The sequence below is a fragment of the Pelodiscus sinensis genome, chromosome 5, assembly GCF_052426305.1.
Source record: "Pelodiscus sinensis isolate ZL-2025 chromosome 5, ASM5242630v1, whole genome shotgun sequence".
Lineage (NCBI taxonomy): Eukaryota > Metazoa > Chordata > Testudines > Trionychidae > Pelodiscus > Pelodiscus sinensis.
In genome coordinates, this window is record NC_143056.1 from 70,389,984 (window position 1) to 70,410,520 (window position 20,537).

The 20,537-nt window shown below is 42.3% G+C and overlaps 1 protein-coding gene across 1 annotated transcript in view; it reads left to right on the forward strand.

Annotated features, from left to right (window-relative positions):
- DCAF5 (DDB1 and CUL4 associated factor 5) overlaps positions 1–20,537 on the forward strand; it is an 88,231-nt gene that overhangs the window by 33,797 nt on the left and 33,897 nt on the right. The window contains exon 6 of the mRNA XM_075927343.2: positions 16,961–17,174. Coding sequence (XP_075783458.2) covers positions 16,961–17,174 — 214 coding nt within the window. The remainder of the gene's footprint in view (positions 1–16,960; positions 17,175–20,537) is intronic.

Sequence of the window (20,537 nt, forward strand, 5' to 3'; positions counted from 1 at the left end):
CTATTTTGGGAACAAGGAGGGAGGCTTTGTACTGTCCCGCCCCTCAGCAAAATCGCTCAGCTCTCATTGGCCAGTTTCTGACCAATAGCAGCTGAGATTTTGCTGGCAGCAGGGGCAGCCTCCTCCCACCCCATCATTCTGCCGGAGCAGAGCCTCCTGGAGCAGCTTGTGACAGCTAACTTCAGGTTCCTGCAGAGCTGCTGATTGGGAGCTGCTTAGGTAAGTGCCTCCCAGGCAGAACCTGCCTCTGGTGCGCGCACACACTCCAATTACCTGCCCAAGGCCACCACCCAAACTCTCTGTATCCCCTTCACCAAGGTCACAATTCCCTTCCATCCCTTCCTAGAGCCTCTCCCTCAGGCCAGAATCCTCTCCTGTACCCATACTTCCTCCTGAACTCTGCACCCCAAGCCTCTGCCCCAGATCATAACCCCCTCCTTTACCCAAACTCCCTCTCATTCCACACCTCCTCCTGCACCCCAGTTTCCTACCCCAAGCTCCCTTCTGCATCCAACCTCTGTCCCAGACCCCAACTCCCTTGGTAGAAATGTGGCCCTTGATGACTTGCCAAAATCTTGGCGTGGCCCCCATAAATTTATTGCCCATTCCTGTGCAAGGTGGTACCATTTTTTATGCATGTATTAACTTTTTTTTCTGGCCATAATAACACACTCTTGCTGGTCATTTTCACATTTAGACATTTATTTCCATTTTGTTAGGTCTCTTAGGGTAAGTCTACACAACAGGGCTTAACTCAGAATAAGCTATGCAAACTGAGCTACATCAATTGTGTAGTTTATTTAGAAATAGCTTATTTTGAAATTGGGAGCATCTATACAGCACTTATTTCAATATAGAGCACTCTTCCTCTGACTTCCTTTATTCCTCCTACAATGAGAGTTACAGGAGTCGAAATAAGAAGTTCTCCAGCTTGACAGTATTTCGAAATAACTGTCTGCTGTGTAGACACGGACTATGATATTTCGAAATAACGTTGCTGTGTAGATATACCCTTAGTTGTTATCTAGGGATTAAATAATGACTTCCTCTGAACTTGGTGTGCTGCTTTGTCACCAACTTCTAGAATAACAAAGATCTATAATCTTAGGACACTGAACTGCCTCACTGATTAGCCTTAGTGATATGTAATTTACTGCAAATTGGAGAGGGAAGGGAAGGAATAACAACTTTGGATGTGATTTCACAGGGCACTAATTTTAATCAACACTCATACAGCTTTGCTCTTGCTGAGATCCAAAATTGTCATCTTGGAACATATTCAGATTGGTGACTGTCCTTTAGCTCCAACTTATATTGTTCTGGATTTAACAGACTATTATTTTGTTCAACTATAAAATTGTACAGGGAGAAGCTGAATCTGACACATGAAATCCTCATTTAGGATACGTTTCTGCATCCTTTCCTTAAGAAAAATTCCCATAATTGACTTCAGAGAGTTTTTTCACTGACTAAGGACTGCAGGATTGGACCTTGACTGGACTGCATATGTTAAAAGCAGAGTGTAGTAGACCAAATATTCTGTTTCGCACATGTTTAAAAAGTTAAAGTAACTCACTGAGTTAAGCATGTGTTTAAAGACAGGATGCCTTCTCTACACTAGACTCTTCTGTGTTGGCTAACTTTCTAACTACCATATTATCGCATCCTTAAACTCTAGTCTATACAAAACTTTTGTGTAATGTCAGAATTACACCTCACTTTTTCTAGTTGACTACACGGGAGCATGTTTTGTGATATAGCAACTAGGGATGTAAAAATTGTTTAAAAAGGTAAGTTCATCTGCTAAAAATCCTAGTAGTTACATGGTTATGTGTGCTGTGGGCACTGCTGTATAACTTTTTATATTTGGCTTTCTAGGAGCCGGCTGCTCCCAGGCAGCTGGTGTGTAACTGTAATGGAAATAGATAAGCTGCGGCTTATCAGTTAACTGTTTAAATGGTTACACATTGCTATCCTTAATAGCAACTCCTGCCTTCCCCCTCCCCCTTTCCCTTCTCTTTTCCCCCCTCGCCCCCCTTGACTCCCTAGCTAGCTGGGATGGTGAGAAGGAGTCAAAATAGAGTGTAAATGGATACATCTAGGAACTAAGAATGAACTCCATTCAGGATGGCGTACTCTATCCACCATCACCGCCCTCATAGATTTCTTCAGTCAGCTGAACATGAACTCTCTATGTGATGCTATGGCCAAAAGAGCTATTGCAATCTTTGGAGGTAGAAACTGGGCAAGTGTGGAAGGAATACGGTTGCTATATTACCTCCTGTACTTCTCACTAACATTACTGTCCCTAGAATACTGCATCCAGTTTTGGTGTCAACAGTTCAAGATGACTATTGAATGGACTGGTTTAGCAGGCAAAAGTATTACAAGATCCAGTGACTAGCAATTGAAGCTAGACAATTTCAGACACTAAATAAGCCATAGTTTCTTCATTACCACAAAGTTGTTCCAATAGTTAGTTGTTTCCCTATAACTGGTGATTTTAAAATACATGCTCTAGTTCAAACAACAATTACTTTGGGAAAGATCTATGGCCTATAGTATAGAAGAGATCCTAGATAATCAGGGGTCCCTTCTAGCCTTACACTCTATGAATTAGCTGGGTTATGACCACAGGTTATTTTGTTCCAAAATACAACAGTTTCCATTTCCTCTAAGGAGAAGGAAGCTTTCTGTTTGTCAGCCCCAGAGAATATAACAACCATGATGCTACAAGAAGCAGCACTCTTCACCACTTCTAACTTAATCATAAAAACTGTAAGGTATTTTTAAATTTCTGTTCTGCTGTATGAGTACAACTTGTCCTTAGCTTTGAAATAGATCGGCCTTTGATTTAGCACAAGACCATAACGGTTTTCTAACCATTGCTGTGCAGTGATAAAATGAAAAGCCAACCTTTCCTCTAAATATGTTGGGAAAGATAGGGGCAGTTACAAAGCTTGAGATAGGACTCAACAATTTCATTGGTCAAGTCTTAATTTTATTGTGTGCTGACTAAGCTAAATTAGATCCTGTGTTCCCTGTAAGCTGTGGGCTTGTGTGGCTGCTCAGCAGAGATTCCAGTGCCACCCGATGATTGGGTGAGTGCCCACAACTGGGTTTGTTTATGTCCTGGTGGTGCACATTGGCACATAGCTCAGGGCACATAAAGAATTTATTCTGCATATGAATGAAAAAAATCTGCACATAGATTGAAAAGATTATAGGGAACATTGGTTATATCCTATATGAGACTGACAAATAAGAAACCAAGAGAAAGAGCTAATCCTTTATATACAAGTCAAGTCAATTAATTGCTTTTCTTTTGGCAAACTGCTTCAACATGACAAATGCATTTAGGGAGTCTTGAGTATGGTACTTTGGCTCCTGAGTCCTAACCTGTGAAGTGCTGATAAAACACAGATAACACTGTATGAAGCGTAGCTGAGGCATAAGGTTGTTTTGTTAAAAGAAACAGATTTCCAAAATCATGGGCCTTACTTATTTTCCCTCTTAAATAATACCTTAGTACCACTGCCTTTTAGGAGTAATCAGCACTACTGTGGGACATCAGTCTAAGTGGGGGCAGGGAACCTTTTTTGAGTCAGGGGCCACTGACCCACAGAAAAATCAGTTGGACTACACACAAGTGGGAAACGGGGGCAGGCGGGGGGGGGGAGGGAAATCCTTCACTATGGCCTCCAACTGAGAAGGAAAAAGACATTCCCCTCACACACCAGAGCCTAGGGCAGGAACGAGCCTAGTAGATTGTGCGCTTTGGCCTCCAGGGGTGCAGCAGGGGGGCTGGTGCACCAGCGTGTCCTCCCCAGTGCTGGGGGGGGCGGGCGGGGCCCTGAGCCTCGGGGGCCAGATACAGGCAAGCCGAGGGCTGTATCCAGCCCCCAGGCCTGAGGTTCCCCACCCCGGTCTAAGTTATGCAGCTTCAGCTACATTATTCACATACAGTAGATGAAGTTGATGTACTTATATCTACTTACCCTAGTGCCTTCACCGCAGTGAGTCAATGGCAGATGTTCTTCCGTTGGCGCTATCTATGCTTCCCATTCTGATGGAGTACCAGAGTCAGTGAGAGAGCTCAGCAGTCGATTTATCACCTTATACTAGCTGCAATAAATTGACATCCCCCCACCCCCGAATTGGTCATTGGTGACATGCCCACAGTGAGCGCTACAGGGGAAAATGCTCCTCTGCTTTTGCAAATCCTGGAGGATGATTGTTCAGATTGAGCTGTCATAAGGTGCTTGTGCCACGAGGTGGTGTATAGAATCTATGTTGCATACCCAAAAACCATGTTTGTGTCTCTTGAAAATAAAGAAGTGTAGTGTACAGAATTGCCTGGAGTAAGTGAATAAGGCAGATTAGACCTGTCCAAAGCAGCAAATATGTAATTACACAGTGTTTTTTAAACTCTCAAGTTTTCTACTTTTTAAAACTGGAACCCAAGGATCTCCTGTTAAAAGGTTATATGTTTTTATTTCAGTTCTCTCCTTTCAGTATAGTCAGATGAGGTTTATTCTTATCTACATCAACTAATTTGGGAATCACTTAAGATCAGAATAATTTAAGCACCTCTTACTTTTGGCCATTTTCCACTTTTAAAATGATCATCAAGTAAAGTGTTTCTTAGTGCTTTGGTACTGCTGTTCATGATTTGGATGCTGAGCTTGTGTGCCTCATTCTTGAAGGGGGAATATTCTAAATGCTGTCCAGGAACAGCATGTCTCATGTAGTTGAGTGAAAGTGGGAGGAACTGACTAATTTCTTGAGGGGATTTGTTACTGAGATACGGAACTCCTCCTCTATAAGAGACTGGTTCAAATCCAACTAAGTTTGTAGTAAGTAAAAGTTACCATCTTATGGCTGTCTGTACTATGTCTTCTAGCTTGTGTCACAAGTCAGTCTTTCAGTTAGGTGGCTATTCACATTAACACAGTAGCTTTAACTACCACTTAAAAATCAAACAAAAAGCAACTCCTAAAATCAAATCCTCTCTTAATTGCTTGTAGACCACCTTTCCTCCGCTAAGAAAAAGCTGTTGGCTTAAATAATTGTTTAAATTAAGCTGAACCTGAGATGATTCAGACAACTTAAAAAATCTAAACTAAGAGTGGTGGCCTAATGAATCTAATCCAGTGGTCACCAACCAGTAGATTGGGAGCTACTGATAGATCTTAAAGCCTTTGACAGGTGATCCTGACAGGTTTGGCTAGGAGGCTGGCACTTCATTTGCCCCTCAGCACTGCTGTGCTGGTTCTGCCCTTTGCCTTGGAGCTGCCTCCTACCGCCTGGGAGCCTCCTGCTTGCTGTGCAGGGCATGGGGAAGAGGAGGGGATGCTGATATCGGGGTGCCCTTCTCCACTCTCCCTCTCGCCCCCATACCCCATCTCCACAGAGCAGAATGAGGACAGGGATGAAGAGAGTTTTCTGATTGCTTTTGGGAATGGTGCAGGGCTAGGGTAGGGGTGAGCCTATCTTAGCACTACTGTACCACCATCCAGAAGCCACCTGTGGTAAGCACCCTGAACCCCCGTTCTACACCTCAACTCTCTGCCCCAGGCTCAGCTCAGAGTCCCTCCTACACTCCAAATCCTTTAGCCCAAGATAAGAGCCTACATCCCCCTCCCTTCACCCCAGCCGTCTGCTTGCTGCCTGATAAAAGTGAATGAGGATGGGGGAGGGAAGGAGGATGGAGTGAGCAGGGGTGGGGCCTTGGAGAAAGGGTGGGAAGGGGGTGGGGCAAGGGTGTTTGGGTTTGAGGTAAATCCTGGATTAAATTTAAGCACAAGATAACTTTTTGAATTTAAAAAGGTTGGAGACCACTGATCAGGCTCCAACTCAAGATGCTAATATGGATTAGGTCTTACAGCTTCACTCATATTCCAAGCCCAGGAAGTAATTTGCAACCCTGTAGGTAGGGATTGCCTCACATGGTTCAGTAGTGATTAGTTAACTTTCCCATCAATTAAAGATCAGCTCCTTTAATTGGACTTCACAGATGTTTCTTCCTATCTGAATGTCCTGGAAAGGTGGGGGCTATCATGTGAAAATGTAACAAGTGGGGTAAAATTCAGTGTGCCTTCAGGACTCCACTGAAGTCCAAATGAGCATTTCTCATCTGGCTTTTTGAAAGAAAGTACTGAAAAAGTGGCTCTATAGCTCAAAACCAGAACCACTTGTAGAGAGAGGGGGAAGAGAGTGAAAGCATCCTCTTCAATCCCAGAATGGACTCATCCTAACGGTATTAGTGGGAGAAAGGGGAACATTACTGTCTCCTTGATCCACAGTGATAGAAATGTAGCCGTGTTAGTCTGGGGTAGTTGAAGCAAAATGCAGGACAATGTAGCACTTTAAAGACTAACAAGATGGTTTATTAGATGATGAGCTTTCGTGGGCCAGACCCACTTCCTCAGATCAAATAGTGGAAGAAAGTAGTCACAACCATATATACCAAAGGATACAATTAAAAAAATGAACAAATATGAAAAGGACAAATCACATTGCAGAACAGAAGGGGGATGAGGGGGGGCGGAGGGGGAGGAAGGAAGGTAAGTGTCTGTGAATTGATGATGATAAAGGTAGGGAGAGTGGGATGTTTGTGAGCTAATGGTATTACAGGTGATAATTGGGGAAACTGTCTTGGTAATGGGTGAGAAAGTTCAAAGTCTTGTTAAGTCCTTGTTGGCAAGTGTCGAATTTTAACATGAATGACAGTTCAGAGGATTCCCTTTCAAGTGCAGATGTAAAAGGTCTTTGTAGCAGAATGCAGGTGGTCAAGTCATTTAGAGAGTGTCCTTTCTGGTTAAAATGGCAAGAAACTGTTTTCTCTTTGTGATCTTGTCTGATATCTGTTTTGTGGGCATTAATCCTTTGGCGAAGTGTCTGAGATGTTTGTCCAATGTACATAGCAGACGGACACTTTCGGCACATGATAGCATAGATTATATTTCTGGATGCGCAGGAATATGTGTTCTTGATCTTATAACTCACTTGGTTAGGTCCAATAATGGTATCAGCAGAATGAATATGTGGACAAAGCTGGCAACGGGGTTTGTTGCAAGGGAAGGTACCAGGGTTGGTATTAGTGTGGTATGTCCTGTGGTGGTTGGTAAGAATCATCTTGAGGTTAGGTGGTTGTCTGTAGGAGACTATGGGTCTGTCTCCCAGAGCCTCTGAGTTTAGTATCCTGTTCCAGTATAGGCTGTAGTTTATTGATAATGTGTTGGACAGGTTTAAGTTGGGGGTTGTAGGTGATGACAAGTGGTGTTCTATTGTTGATTTTCTTGGGTCTGTCTTGAAGTAGATGGTTTCTAGGTATTCGTCTGGCTCTTTCAATTTGCTTTTTTATTTCTCTGGGTGGGTAGTTGAGATTTATAAATGCTTGGTAGAGATCCTGAAGCTTCTGGTCTCTGTCAGTGGGATTAGAGCAGATGCGGTTGTATCAAAGGGCTTGGCTATAGACGATGGATCGTGTGGTGTGTTCTGGATGGGAGCTGGATGCATGTAGGTAACTGTATGAGTCGGTGGGTTTTCTGTAGAGAGTGGTGTCTAATTTTCCATTGTTGATTTGTACGGTGGTGTCCAGGAAGTGGATCTCTCGTATAGAATGGTCCAGGCTGAGGTTGATGGTGGGGTGTAGGTTGTTGAAATCTCTGTGGAATATCTCCAGTGTTTCTTGGCCATGCGTCCAGATCATAAAGATGTCATCGATGTACCGTAGGTAGAGGAGGGGTGAAAGGGGACGGGAGTTGAGGAAACGTTGTTCTAGGTCAGCCATAAAGATGTTAGCATACTGTGGGGCCATGCGTGTACCCATGGCTGTGCCGCTGATCTGGAGGTATAAGTTGTTCTCAAACTGGAAATAATTGTGGGTGAGAACAAAGTTACATAGGTCTGCTATCAGGTTGGCAGTAGTGTCCTCTGGGATAGTGTTTCTAATTGCTTGTAATCCGTCTTCATGTGGGATGTTGGTATATAGAGCTTCTACATCCATGGTGGCAAGGATGGTATTATTGGGGAGGTTATCGATGTTTTGTAGTTTCCTTAGGAAGTCAGTTAATCCTAGCTGTTAGAAGCCATTGGCTTTCAATTAACTGGCACACCTGGCATTAGGCTGTAGATGTGCACCTTTGCAGGGTGTCATTTGTGCATACTAAATTTGTAAGTCAGACTGTATCTTCTCTTCAATAGCTTAGTTACGCTCCTGGGAAGAGCTCTCACTGTGTGGTCCTAACAGTCAGGAAGTTCATCTGTGAAGGTATTCCTGTGAATGAAGCGACCAACTCGGACAGTTGTGCATATGAAATACTTTGGGTTAATACAGGTTGGCTCTTGATGTAGCCCAATCAGCAGTAATCTGTAACAAGCTTGCCAGAAAAATACTATTGGAAGCTGGCTTTGGTTGGCTGTCTGCAAGCTTGCACAACAGTAAACTGCCATCTCCCAGTGATGAGCAACACTGCCACCAAGTGAAATGGATGGGAACTTCAGGTGATCAGTATGTCTGAAAATCCAACCCTTAGCTCCTGATTGTTTTCCTTTTTGCCTCAGTCCTGACTACCTGGTGGCTAGGAGCTAATGGCAACTTGAAGAGTTAACTCCCATGATGCTGGATGCAGTGTAACACCTCTGCTGTACTCTGCTATGCAGTACTACATTTCCCCCCCCCCCCCCCCCCATCTGGCAAATAAGCTTACTATGGAACCTTTGTTTTGAATGCCATCCATTATATAAATGAGATGAAAGAATAATTCTGATTCCTAAGGGGAAAACCTAGTCTAGATTGTACAGACTTTTTTCCTAGTTAAAATTAATGGGGTGCTATTAATCTTTGTATTACTTTCCAATGGCTGTCTCCAGTACTTTTTTTTTTTTTTTTCTGGTGGGCTGTAAATGACCTAAATCTCCATTGTGAAAGAGCGCTTTACGTTGGATCAGGATAACCTTAAATAAACAACAGCTGTAATGTGCACTGATTTATTTGTAGAAGTAAAAGATCTGCATATAGTCTGAATTTATGACTGTGCTGTAAGTAGAGCTTGGCTCATAAAAGGACCTATTCTGAGGAAAAGGAACTGTGTGGATTTGTTAGTGCTTCTCTGTGACCATATTGTGGCACCAACTTCATGTTCCATGGTGCCAAGTGATAAGAGCTGTGGCATTCAAATAGGGAGGAAAAAATTGCTAATCTCAAGAGCAGACAGTGTGGTACCAACAAATAAATGCTAATTTAGAAGTGTTGGGATTGCAGAAGTTCTTTCAAAAGTCCAAGAAACCCCAACCCTTTGCTTGGCTTTATATAAGTGCCGTTTACTTGGTTCAGTACAATTTTGTGAGTGAGTGAGGAAAAAAAATATGAATGAGATGTAAGAGTTTAAAGCATTAGTTTTACAGGTTAAATTTCAGGCATGCCCTTGGAGCCAACTTCACTGGCAGCCCATGGAGCATTTAACCTGTGACTGATTGAATTTCAATTGGCTACATGTTTAGTTTTGTTTAATTTTACATTCCGAATAATATATAAAGTTTGTGTTAAAATGTCTGCCAGTCTTTTTCCTAAATGAAAATTCTGCTCCTGTGTGTCTCTTCCCCCCCCTCCTTCCAAAAAAAGGCCGCATCACACCAAAACAATCCTAGCAACTATTACTCATCAACCTTTTTGACAATTTACTTCCTCCTTCCCAGTCATTGTGTCTCTTGGTGTGGGTTTGATTAATTTTGTACTTGTTGACAATCATGGTATTAGTTAGACCCAGACATAGGACAAGCTGTGTAAACTCTCACCACCACAACTTTAAAAAAGCATCTCAAATCTGACTTGTAGTCTACTCCCAGTCACACAAATGCATCTTGGGCTTTGTCTGCAATGTCAATAGAAAGATGACATTTTTGTTGTTGTTCACAGGTGCTTTAACCACTCCCGCCGCGCCCCGTGCTCCCCATTCCCCACCCCCCAAAAAAAGTTTTGTTACAGCAAGTGGCAGTGTAAAAGGCTTGTCAGCAGGAACGCTTTCGTGGGAGGGTGGAAATATTTTGTCGCCAAAAATGCTGACACAGCATTTTACTTTTAATGGCCCTTTGTTGCTAAAAATCTATGTAGTGTAGAGAGAACCTGTCCTAAATTGTAGCTTCCTTTTACTCTGTGTATTGTACCCACAAAAGCTCATGATAACATCTACATGTTTTGTTAGTCTTTAAGGTCCTTCTCTAGACTTTAAAAAAAAAAAAAAAAAAAACCTAAAGTATAGGCAGTCCCCGAGTTACGCGGATCCGACTTATGTCGGATCTGCAGTTACGAATGGGGCTTTTCTCGCCAGGGAGGATGCAAGCGGCGGGACGCCCAGATGCGCTGTGGTCCTGCCGCCCGCGTCCTCTGGGGCGAGAAAAGCTGCTCCGCGTCTCCCTGGTCTGCTGGGGGGGGAGCCGGGGCAGTGAGCCCCTCCCCCTCCAGCAGACCAGGGAAACACGGAGCAAAGCCACGGAGCACGCGGGCAATGGGACAGCCCAGACGCGCCGCGGCTGTCCCGCTGCTGGCATCTTCCGAGGCTTTGCTCCCCGTCTCCCTGGTCTTCTGGGGGGAGCCCCCCCCCAGCAGACCAGGGAGACGCGGAGCAAAGCCGCGGAGGATACGGGTGGGATCGCGGCGCGTCTTGGTGGTCCCGCCACCCGCGTCTCCCTGGTCTGCTGGGGGGGGGGGCGCAGCTAGTGCGCCCTCTCCCCCCCAGCAGACCAGGCTTTTCTCGCTGCCGCCGACACTTGGGGTAGAGCAGCTGGGGCACTGCCGGGTTGGTCCCGTAGCGCCGCTCCTCGGGACTACTGGACCAACCCGGCAGCACCCCAGCTGCTCTGCCCCAGGTGCCCCCAAGTCAGCCGCTGCTGAAACTGACAAGCGGCTGACTACAGGAAGCCCGAGGCAGAGCTGCTCCGAAATTTATTTATTTATTTTTTGCATGGTTAGAAGGGTCTCAGGCTACATCTACACTAACACAGATCCATACTCTGAGATCAATCTGCTACTGGTTGATTTAGTGAGTCTAGTGAAAACCTGTCAAATTGACTACAGCTCACTCTTCTGTCAGTTCTGATGATTTATCCAGGATGAGACAAGTAAGGGAAGTATATGCCTTCCCTCAAGTCCCTGTGGTAACTCAACTTGAGGTGTGTGGACTCAGCTACATTATTCACGTAGCTGGAGTTGTGTAGCTTAAGTTGACTTTCTGCTGTAGTGTGCCATGTAGTCTCAGGTTAGTGGTTACAGAGATGCATACAGATGGCATGTGATTGTGCATTAGGCATTTTGTTTTCCTATTAGTTATGAGCATTCAATTTTTAAAAAAATTCCTGTTAAGGTCAGTCTCTTATTACATTATCTTGTAAATAGCCTGGCCTGAAATTATCAACACTTTCTCTCCCTTCCTTCCTTCCTTCCTTCCTTCCCTCCCCCACAAATGACTCTCATTTCCTAAAGACATTGACTGTAATATATTTGTTGCTTATCAAAAGGAATGTGTATTGAATGGCTACATTGTTTATCCTAGGGCACTTTTTGTTTTAAATGTCCCCAAGGTCTTTATGCTATTCTTTCTGTATCTGTCACCACTATGTGTGGCCAAACTAATTTATGAACAACTCAGGCAAGCATATGCTGACTTTTTTTTTTTTTTTTTTTTTAATGAAATGTTTGTTTAAACAGGACTCTTATACCTGACACAAGTTGCTTTGTTAAACTTTGCACACACCACCACTCCTCCCCTTTGGAAAGGAAGCTTTGAGCTGATGCAAATACTGTGTCTGGCTCTTCTAGATCCCCCACTTCCCCTTCTGGACTCCCCACCTTCTAGCAGAAATTGATTTATTTGCACTAATGGTGCTGATTTTGGTTTGAAAGCCTTTTATATTGTTCATCTGAGCTCCGTTTGGTTAACATGTGAATGCCGCCTGTATGTAGTACATTGAGCTATGGGAGTAACATTTTTGCATGTAACTCTGTCAATCTCTCCTTTGCCCTGCCCCCAATACAATATATTGTATACTTTAGGATTAGATTAAGTTCAGAGGCAAAATACCTTTCTCTTATTTTTGCCAGACCCACTACCACTGCTAAAAAAGTTCATATGTGCGTTTCTTTGTTTCCAGAGCTGTGCAGCAATGGCCAGCATTTCAAATGTGTCTCACCTCATTGGCAGTGACAGCAGATGAATTACCAGGGTAGTTCTGAATAAATGAGTGAAGGAGTTATTGTTTATGGCAAAGAGTGTTACCTTGCTCATTCAGATATTCTCTGTCAAGGGTTGCTCTGGTTGTGTTTGGTATTACCATGGCTGCTGCTGATGATATCTGAGGGTTGACTTTAGGTATCTCATTATTGGAGATGGTCTTCATCTCTCTGAGGGATGAGGGTTGCTTCTAGCTAGTTATACTCCTAATGCTTTCCTGATGGCAGCAGGAGGATGCCACCTCTGAGAACTATTCTGTGAAGAAAAGTTGGGGGGAGAATGTAAGTGTGTGTGTGTGGAGGGAGGGGGGAATCAGTGTTAAAGTGAGCAAAAACCTGCACTCATCTAATACTCAACTTTGTATCCAGGAAGTGACACCTCTTCACTGAATACAAGTGAATAGTTTTCTGTGCCTTGTGACTGGATCCCTCTGGGACTGTGGGACCACTATACATCCGTCACTCTCACCAGGCTGGACTGTCTCTCACAATGCCTAGCTAGTGATCAGCAGCAACCCCATCCAGGTGCTGTAATCCCTAACACAACTGTATGTGAAGCTCACCACTCAGCCAGACTGCATGAATGCTCCCATGGCCACTCATGAATTTCTGAGTAATGCACCAGCCAGATCATCCCCCTCTGCTCTCAACACTATACTTCAGGGTATTACCATCTAATTTATTAATTGGCTCACCCACTTCATCAGTGGAAAGTGAACGTATGCCTGTTTTTGTGAAAATTGAGCAGATCTGTCACATACTTTATACAGACTCACTGGTAAAGATAAAAAGTAAAATAAGTTTGATTACAAAGATAGAATTTAAATAAGTTTTAGGCAAAAAGTCAGTAGTTACTGAAAGAAAAGAAAATAGAAACCTACAATCTAAACTCTCAGCCCTATTAGGTCAACTGCTAAATCAAGCTGTTTTTCTCACCCCCCTGGATATTGCAGTTCATAGTAGGGATGTTGACTATTCAGTTAACCAATATTTGAGTAACCTCATGAATTCTTATCGGTTAGTCAACTATTCTGTAGTCCCCGGGGTGGGGCTGGCAACCAGTGCACTCCGGCCGCACTCCCAAGGAGCTCCTGCCACTCTGCATGGGGTGCCAGGCAGGAGCTGGTCTGTGAGGAGAGCCAGTTTAAAGACTAGCTCCCCTTGCAGACCAGCTGCCTGTTGCCCTGTGCTGCTGCCTCTGTAGCAGCAGCCCCTGTCCGGGGAGATGCGTGTAGTCTATAGCATTAACCTATAAGCTTTTGCTTATCGGATAATGGGTTAATCAACTACACTATCACATCCCTAGGTCATAGTACACATTTCACCCTTGAAATCTAGGCCAGTTCACCTGTGTTGGAGTCTTCAGCATGTCCTTTGTTGCTTACAGCACAATGGGGACAAAGGCAAAGCAGTAGCCCCAGTGTTTATTTTTTTTAAACCCTCTGTCTATGTGCTTAGAAAACACATGTCCAGAATGTCTGGGGGCATTGTTGAGTCAACCTTGCCTGGGGACCAATTCCCTTGGTGTAGCCTCATGCAAGTGAGTGATCACATTGTAGCTCCTTTGCTGGACAATGGATGTTGACATGCCTCCTAGGCATTGGTTAGTCTCCTTGCTTTTGTCTCTGGGAAGCTAATATCTGGTTGATTTTCCCCAACTTACAGCATGTTTTAGTGACAACCAGACAACGCATTCGCATAATTTCATAAACATTGATATTACGTGTGTGAATAGAGGAAATGACTTTCAACAGATCATAACCTTTCCCCGATACCTTACAAGCTATGTTTTATATGTAAGATTACAATGGTATAAAAATGAAGAATGACAATGATGAGCATGACAGGGCACTCCCCCAGGATACGATCACCTTTCTATTACTTGGTGGCTCACATGGAGGGATGCCCAATGAGTGTGTATGGTGATCTGTTTAGTTTTGGGGGGAGACTTTTGTCTGCTCCTCTAGCTGCAGGCAAGGTTACACGATAATTAACAAGTGAGGGAAATTCAGGGTAACAGCAATGATAACCTCAAATCCTCTAAAAGCCATTTTGAAAAGTGACTCTAAAAGACTGATGTCTCTCAATAACTCCAGGACAAATGTAACAATATACAAGTAAAAACAGATGATTTTTCCCCTGCCAGTCCTTCAAATTCACTCTGGAGTCTGAGACAAATCTGAGGACTTGTCACAGATTGAGGTGTCATTAGAGGAGGTTTTGGAATTAATTGACAAACTTAACAGTAACAAGTCACCGGGACCAGATCGCATTCACCCAAGAGCTCTGAAAGAACTCAAATGTGAAATTGTGGAACTATTAACTATGGTTTGTAACCTATCCTTTATATCCGCTTCTATACCCAATGACTGGAAGATAGCTAATGTAACGCAAATATTTAAAAAGGGCTCTAGAGGCGATCCTGGCAATTACAGACTGGTAAGTCTAACGTCCATACTGGGCAAATTAGTTGAAACAATAGTAAAGAATAAAATTGTCAGACACCTAGAAGAACATAACTTGTTGGGCAAAAGTCAACGTGGTTTCTGTAAAGGGAAATCGTCTTACTAATCTATTAGAGTTCCTTGATTCTAGTACACATGCAGGTATTCTGCAAAACTGTCTCTTTTGCAGATAATTTTTTTTTCCTGGGATGTTTGTGGCTTGGATAAGTTCAATGGGCAATAGCACAGTTTAGCCAGTATAACTACATCTACCTTAGAGGCTTGTCTACATTAGAAAGTTGTACTAACTTAACAATACTGGTATAGACAAAGCAGTGCAGCTCCTCTTGGTGTAAACACCGTTATGTCAGTTGAGCTGTTGCCCTACAAGAAGAGGAATAAGCTATACTGATATAAGACATTTTTGTTTCAGTAGAACTGCATCCATACTAGAGCTTCATTGGTAAATAACTATTACATTTTTTTAAATGACACTATAATGGTACAAAAATTCTGTGTAGACCCAGGCCTACAAGCTCTTTACTGATACAGTATAATGGTATAGCTATACAAGCAAAACCTTCCAAATGTAGACTTCATCTTAGTGATGATAAAATTAATGCTTGCTACTGTATTTAAGTACCTAGAAGTGTTTTGTCTTAAAAAAAAAAATCACTTCCCCACCCCTCCCCAAAATTTGCTCCCTTCAAAGTAGGTTGAAAATGGTTTCAATTTGTTATATTAAAGTTTCCATACTACCATTGTCTTAGGCTTCATAAAGAAATTAAATACAAAGGTGGCTTTCAATGATTTGTAGGTTTAATATTTAGTAGTAAAACCTATGGAAACAATTTCAAAAGGGACTGGTTATTTTTTGGGGGTGCTTAAATTGATATTCTTCAGAAAATGCTGAGCACCTGTTCTCTGAACATTAAATCCCTTTAAAGCAATTACAGTGCTAAATGTCAGAGACATTAACCACTTTTGAAAAACTGGTCTGTAATTTCTTCATGGTAATTCAGCTCTAACCATTTAGAAAAAAAACTGAGCACATTTCAATTACATTTTAATAGGTTGTTCCTAAATCTAACTCAAGGGCAAGTATCTGTTCAGTTCTACAGTGTGTCAGGATACAAGGCATGCTTAAACCTGTGTGGAATGCAGATTCGCTTCCATGGGGAGTGACTCACTTTTATAAAGTCTTGGCAGAGAACTGTATCTGAAAAATATGATGCCTTAAAACCTAGGAGTCCACTTCCTCTGAAAATGTGAGGTTTTTGTATGCACATGCCTGTTAGATACTGAGGGTGGACAAGGTTCACAGCAGAGGATAAATCATCTGGTAGGTAAGGACTCCCCCAAATCCATGAACTAAAAAGGTCCATCTCAGATGCTGCGTCAGGAGTCATTAAATCCCTCAACATCGGACAGCGCAAACAAAAGATTTTCCCCATCAATAGAGTGATGCATTTGGAAGCACAAAGGAATCCAAGCCTCACAATCTGGATTTCAACCAAGTTTCTACTATCCTGGGCTCCTGACAGAGACAAAGAGCTTGGTCTTCCCATAAAGAAGAATCTTTGCAGTCTGGGGACACACTACTCCATTTTTTGTCTTGGACAAATACTAAGAGCTGATATGGGTACATTGATTGTGATCACAATCCTGGGTGAGGCTATGGACTTCTACTATGTCAGAATGTTAGATAATAGTGTTATGTAATATAAGCTTTTTGTCAATTTAACAGTATTTGTTGGTGACACGTGTTTGAGATTAGCTAACTCTTATCCTATGCTTTCTCATAGTAACTTTTAAAGTATTGTTTTATTTAGGATACCTGGAGCTGATGGTAGTGACTGCTAGTGGCAGAAACATTTTCTGATGTGCTGAGGATTTGTACTGAGGATTTGTCCCCATGCAGGGAATTTATCTGGGGGGGAGGGGAGGAAAGAGGAATAAAATCTGTCTAAACTGAGTACTTTTGATAGCTTGTCATTCAAGCATTGAACCAAATTTGCTGGAGAATGGGTGCCTTGAATGTTTTTCTGCAGAACTTGGACAGAGACTTTATTCAGATGTATAAAATTGTTTATATTGCAGCACGATGAAAATATTGGCACCTTGAGCAAAGATCATTCTGTAAAAATTCCTCTTCTCTCTCAAGACTCTGATGACTATACTGGCTGATCACATGTATTTTAAAAATTGAAACACAATTGTTACTCTTATGTACATTTTAAATCTAGGGCAGCCTGGCTGACTTGTTCTCTCTTCCCCTTCCTAGTTCACTGCTTCGTTATGGTGGAAATCTCTCCCTTCAAAGTGCCATGAGTGTCCGATTCAACAGCAACGGCACCCAGCTGCTGGCATTGCGTCGGCGCCTTCCACCGGTGCTTTATGATATCCATTCCCGACTGCCAGTCTTCCAGTTTGATAACCAAGGTTACTTCAACTCCTGTACCATGAAGAGCTGCTGTTTTGCAGGCGACCGTGACCAGGTAACGGGCAAGTGGTGCCCTCCAGGCTCACATGCTAATTACTCAGTGCAAAAATAGACACTTTCATGAGCATTTGAAAATAACATTAAGAGCCTTCTTTGATTTGGAGAGATGATTATATCCAGAACACACATGGGTGAGATGTGGGAGAATCCTTAAAAATAGTGTGGCACTGCAACAGGAAGAAATTAAGTGAAAACTAATGCACACCAAGGAATATGGTAAATTTGACATCTGAACAAAGTAATTGAATATTATAAAGTGGTGTTTTCAAAAGAAACATGTAAAAAAGCTCTCTGAAAGGTTCACTTGACTAGTTTTCAGGCCCATGAATTAGACAGTATTGTCTGGGTCAGGAAACTAAGTGAACTTGCTTTCGTTTAATGTTTAAAGCCAGGAGAAATCTGTAAAATCAAACTTGGATTTTTTTTCATTCCCTTTATCTCTGTTTATATGTCAAACTTTATTATTTTACAAGTTTAAAAAATTGTTTTATAATTACTGGCATCACAAAACCTGCCCAGTATTTGAGACTTGCTATTATTGAGAAATCCGTAATAAAGATTCTGGAATCACAACTTGCATTTCCATCCTATCTCATGCAGGAGATAGAACAGAGTCTCTTGTAACTGTAAGTGGCTGTGATTAAAAAGCATATGGAGTAGGTATGTTTGTGCACTTCTAATCAGAGTGCACAGAAAGCAGTACTGAAGGTAATTTAAAAATTAGGAATTTGTCCTAAGGAAACTTAAAAAGGGCAAAGAAATATATTGAAGCAAATTAACCCTTTATACATTTGGATACACCCTTTCTTATGAGTCTGTATGGAGCAAAGCTAAAGATGACATTAGTCTTTCTCCTCTAGAGGTCAGAGTAGAACTACTTGAGCTTGGTGGAAGATGGCTCACCCTCTCTCCAACTCAGGAGCCAGATAGACTTTTTAAATCTTTTTTTAATATATATATAATTCATTACTTTATGGGAAGAATTGTGGGCATTCTTCACTGGGCCTGTTCTTTGCCTTGCAAAATTCTGCTTTATGTAATTAATACTTATGAATTATTGCTCTGAATCTTTTTGAAAAACCCAACTAAGAGCTTATTTGGTTCAATTGGGGAGCTGTTGTAGAAATATCATATGCACCATGAAATCTCTGAGCTATGGTAAATGCATTTCCTGATGAAACTTAGAGCAGGGAAGGAAAGAGGGAAGCTGCGATATAATATGGATCATTAAGTGGCCATTCCAAAATGCACACTTTTTGAGGGATGATTACTGAAAACCTATCACTGGTGCCAGAACATGTGCATGTAACTTAATCTTTCGTGTGGAGAAGTCTGTTAACTGCAGGAATGTATCCAGTATAAATGGACATATTAATGTGTTTGCTTGGATGTCAATTCAACCAAATTGAGGAAAACTGCAATTACTCTCCTCCTTCCTCCCCTACCATTTATTTAGAGGACTCCCAAAATAGCTAATTGGAATATGAAAGTTCAAGAAACTATACAGCAAGGCTGTGTCTACATTGGCACCCCTTTCTGGAAAAGGGATGCTAATTGAGACACTTTGGAATTGCAAATGCCGCGGGGGATTTAAATACCGCGGGGGATATTTGCATGAACATGGCTGCCGCTTTTTTCTGGCTTGGGGTTTTGCCGGAGAAAAGCGCCAGTCTAGACGGGATCTTGCGGAAAATAAACCCTTTTCCGCAAGATCCCTTATTCCTACTTTAATAAGGAATAAGTAGGAATAAGGGATCTTGCGGAAAAGGGTTTATTTTCCACAAGATCCCGTCTAGACTGGCGCTTTTGTCCGGCAAAACCCCAATCCGGAAAAAAGCTGCAGCCATGTTCATGCAAATGCCGTGGGGGATATTTAAATCCCCCGCGGCATTTGCAATTCCGAAGTGTCTCATTAGCATCCCTTTTACGGAAAAGGGTGCCAGTGTAGACACAGCCCAATAGTTAAAAGTAACTGGATATGTTTCAAAATATACAGTGATAGGAACTGGACATATAGATAGTCCAGAAGAACTGTCACTTCCAACAGGAATTGCATCCTGGTGGGGCATATCAAGACATGAAGATAAGAGCTGGAACCTGCAACCAGATCCACAAGAGGTACAGGAACAGTGTTTCCTGTTAAATTTTTGCATCCATGAGTGGAGTGAGTTTGGTCATGTGCTCCAATATTAAGGTCATGTGCACTTTTCGGAAGTGTGTCTCAAAGATTTGAACAGGGTTCAAAAAAGAACTACATAAATTCATGGAGGTTAGGTCCATCAATGGCTATTAGCCAGGATGGGTAGGAATGGTGTCCCTAGCCTGTTTCAGAGGCTGGAAATGGATGACAGGAGATGGATCGCATAATGATTACCTGTTCTGTTTACTTCCTTTAGGGCAGGGTTTCCCAACCTATGGGTCGTGACTCAAATATGAGTCGCCATTACATTTCAATAGGGTTGCCAAGTGTCTCCCCCCAGGTGGCTCTGCCCCCTTCCTTCCCCCCATTTTTGAATTGCCTTGGGTCACCAAGTCTTCCTGAATTGTCAAAATGGGTCCCCATCTGGAAAAGGTTGGAAACCACTGGTCTAGGGCATCTGGCATTGGCAACTGTTGGAAGATAGGATTTTGGGCTAGATGGAGCTTTGGGCTGACCCAATATGGTTGTTCTTATGATGTTCTTATGATTCATATTTAAACATAAGTCTGATTACTTCTATAAAAATAACTTTTTAATAAATTGTGTTAGGGTGAAAGTTGTGTTTCATACTGAATAGAAACTATCTTCCCTGAGTCCATGTATGTGTTTTCCTTAATACGGGCATTTTCATTAAAGTTAATTTGAAGAATACTGCTGGTAGATTTCTTAAACTCTGAAATGTTCCAGAACAAAGGAAATACATGTGGGGCTTGGACTAAAGTTATCACAAAATGAAAGTTTTAGTTTCCTCTCCTTTGTAGAGGGCTTATTTTAATTCTTGCCACTATCAACATGTTTACAGGAGATCTATAGAGTGGTCTAGAAATGTGTCTTTAAAATAGTGCTTTTAATTCGGCATAATACAGATCTATAAAACAAATATACAAGCGTCTCCCCATGGTGATTCAAAAACTCCTCAGATACAAAAGAAAAGGGGCAACACGATTTTCATGTTGTACTTTTTGATCTGAGGAAGTGGGTCTGGCCCACGAAATCTCATCACCTATTAAACCATCTTGTTAGTCTTTAAAGTGCTACACAGTCCTGTGTTTTGTTTCAGCTGCACCAGACTAACATGGCTACATTTCTACCACTATTATACAAAAGACTCTGTAGGAAGCAACCCTATGTTAGTAAGAAGAGACAATATTTGATCTA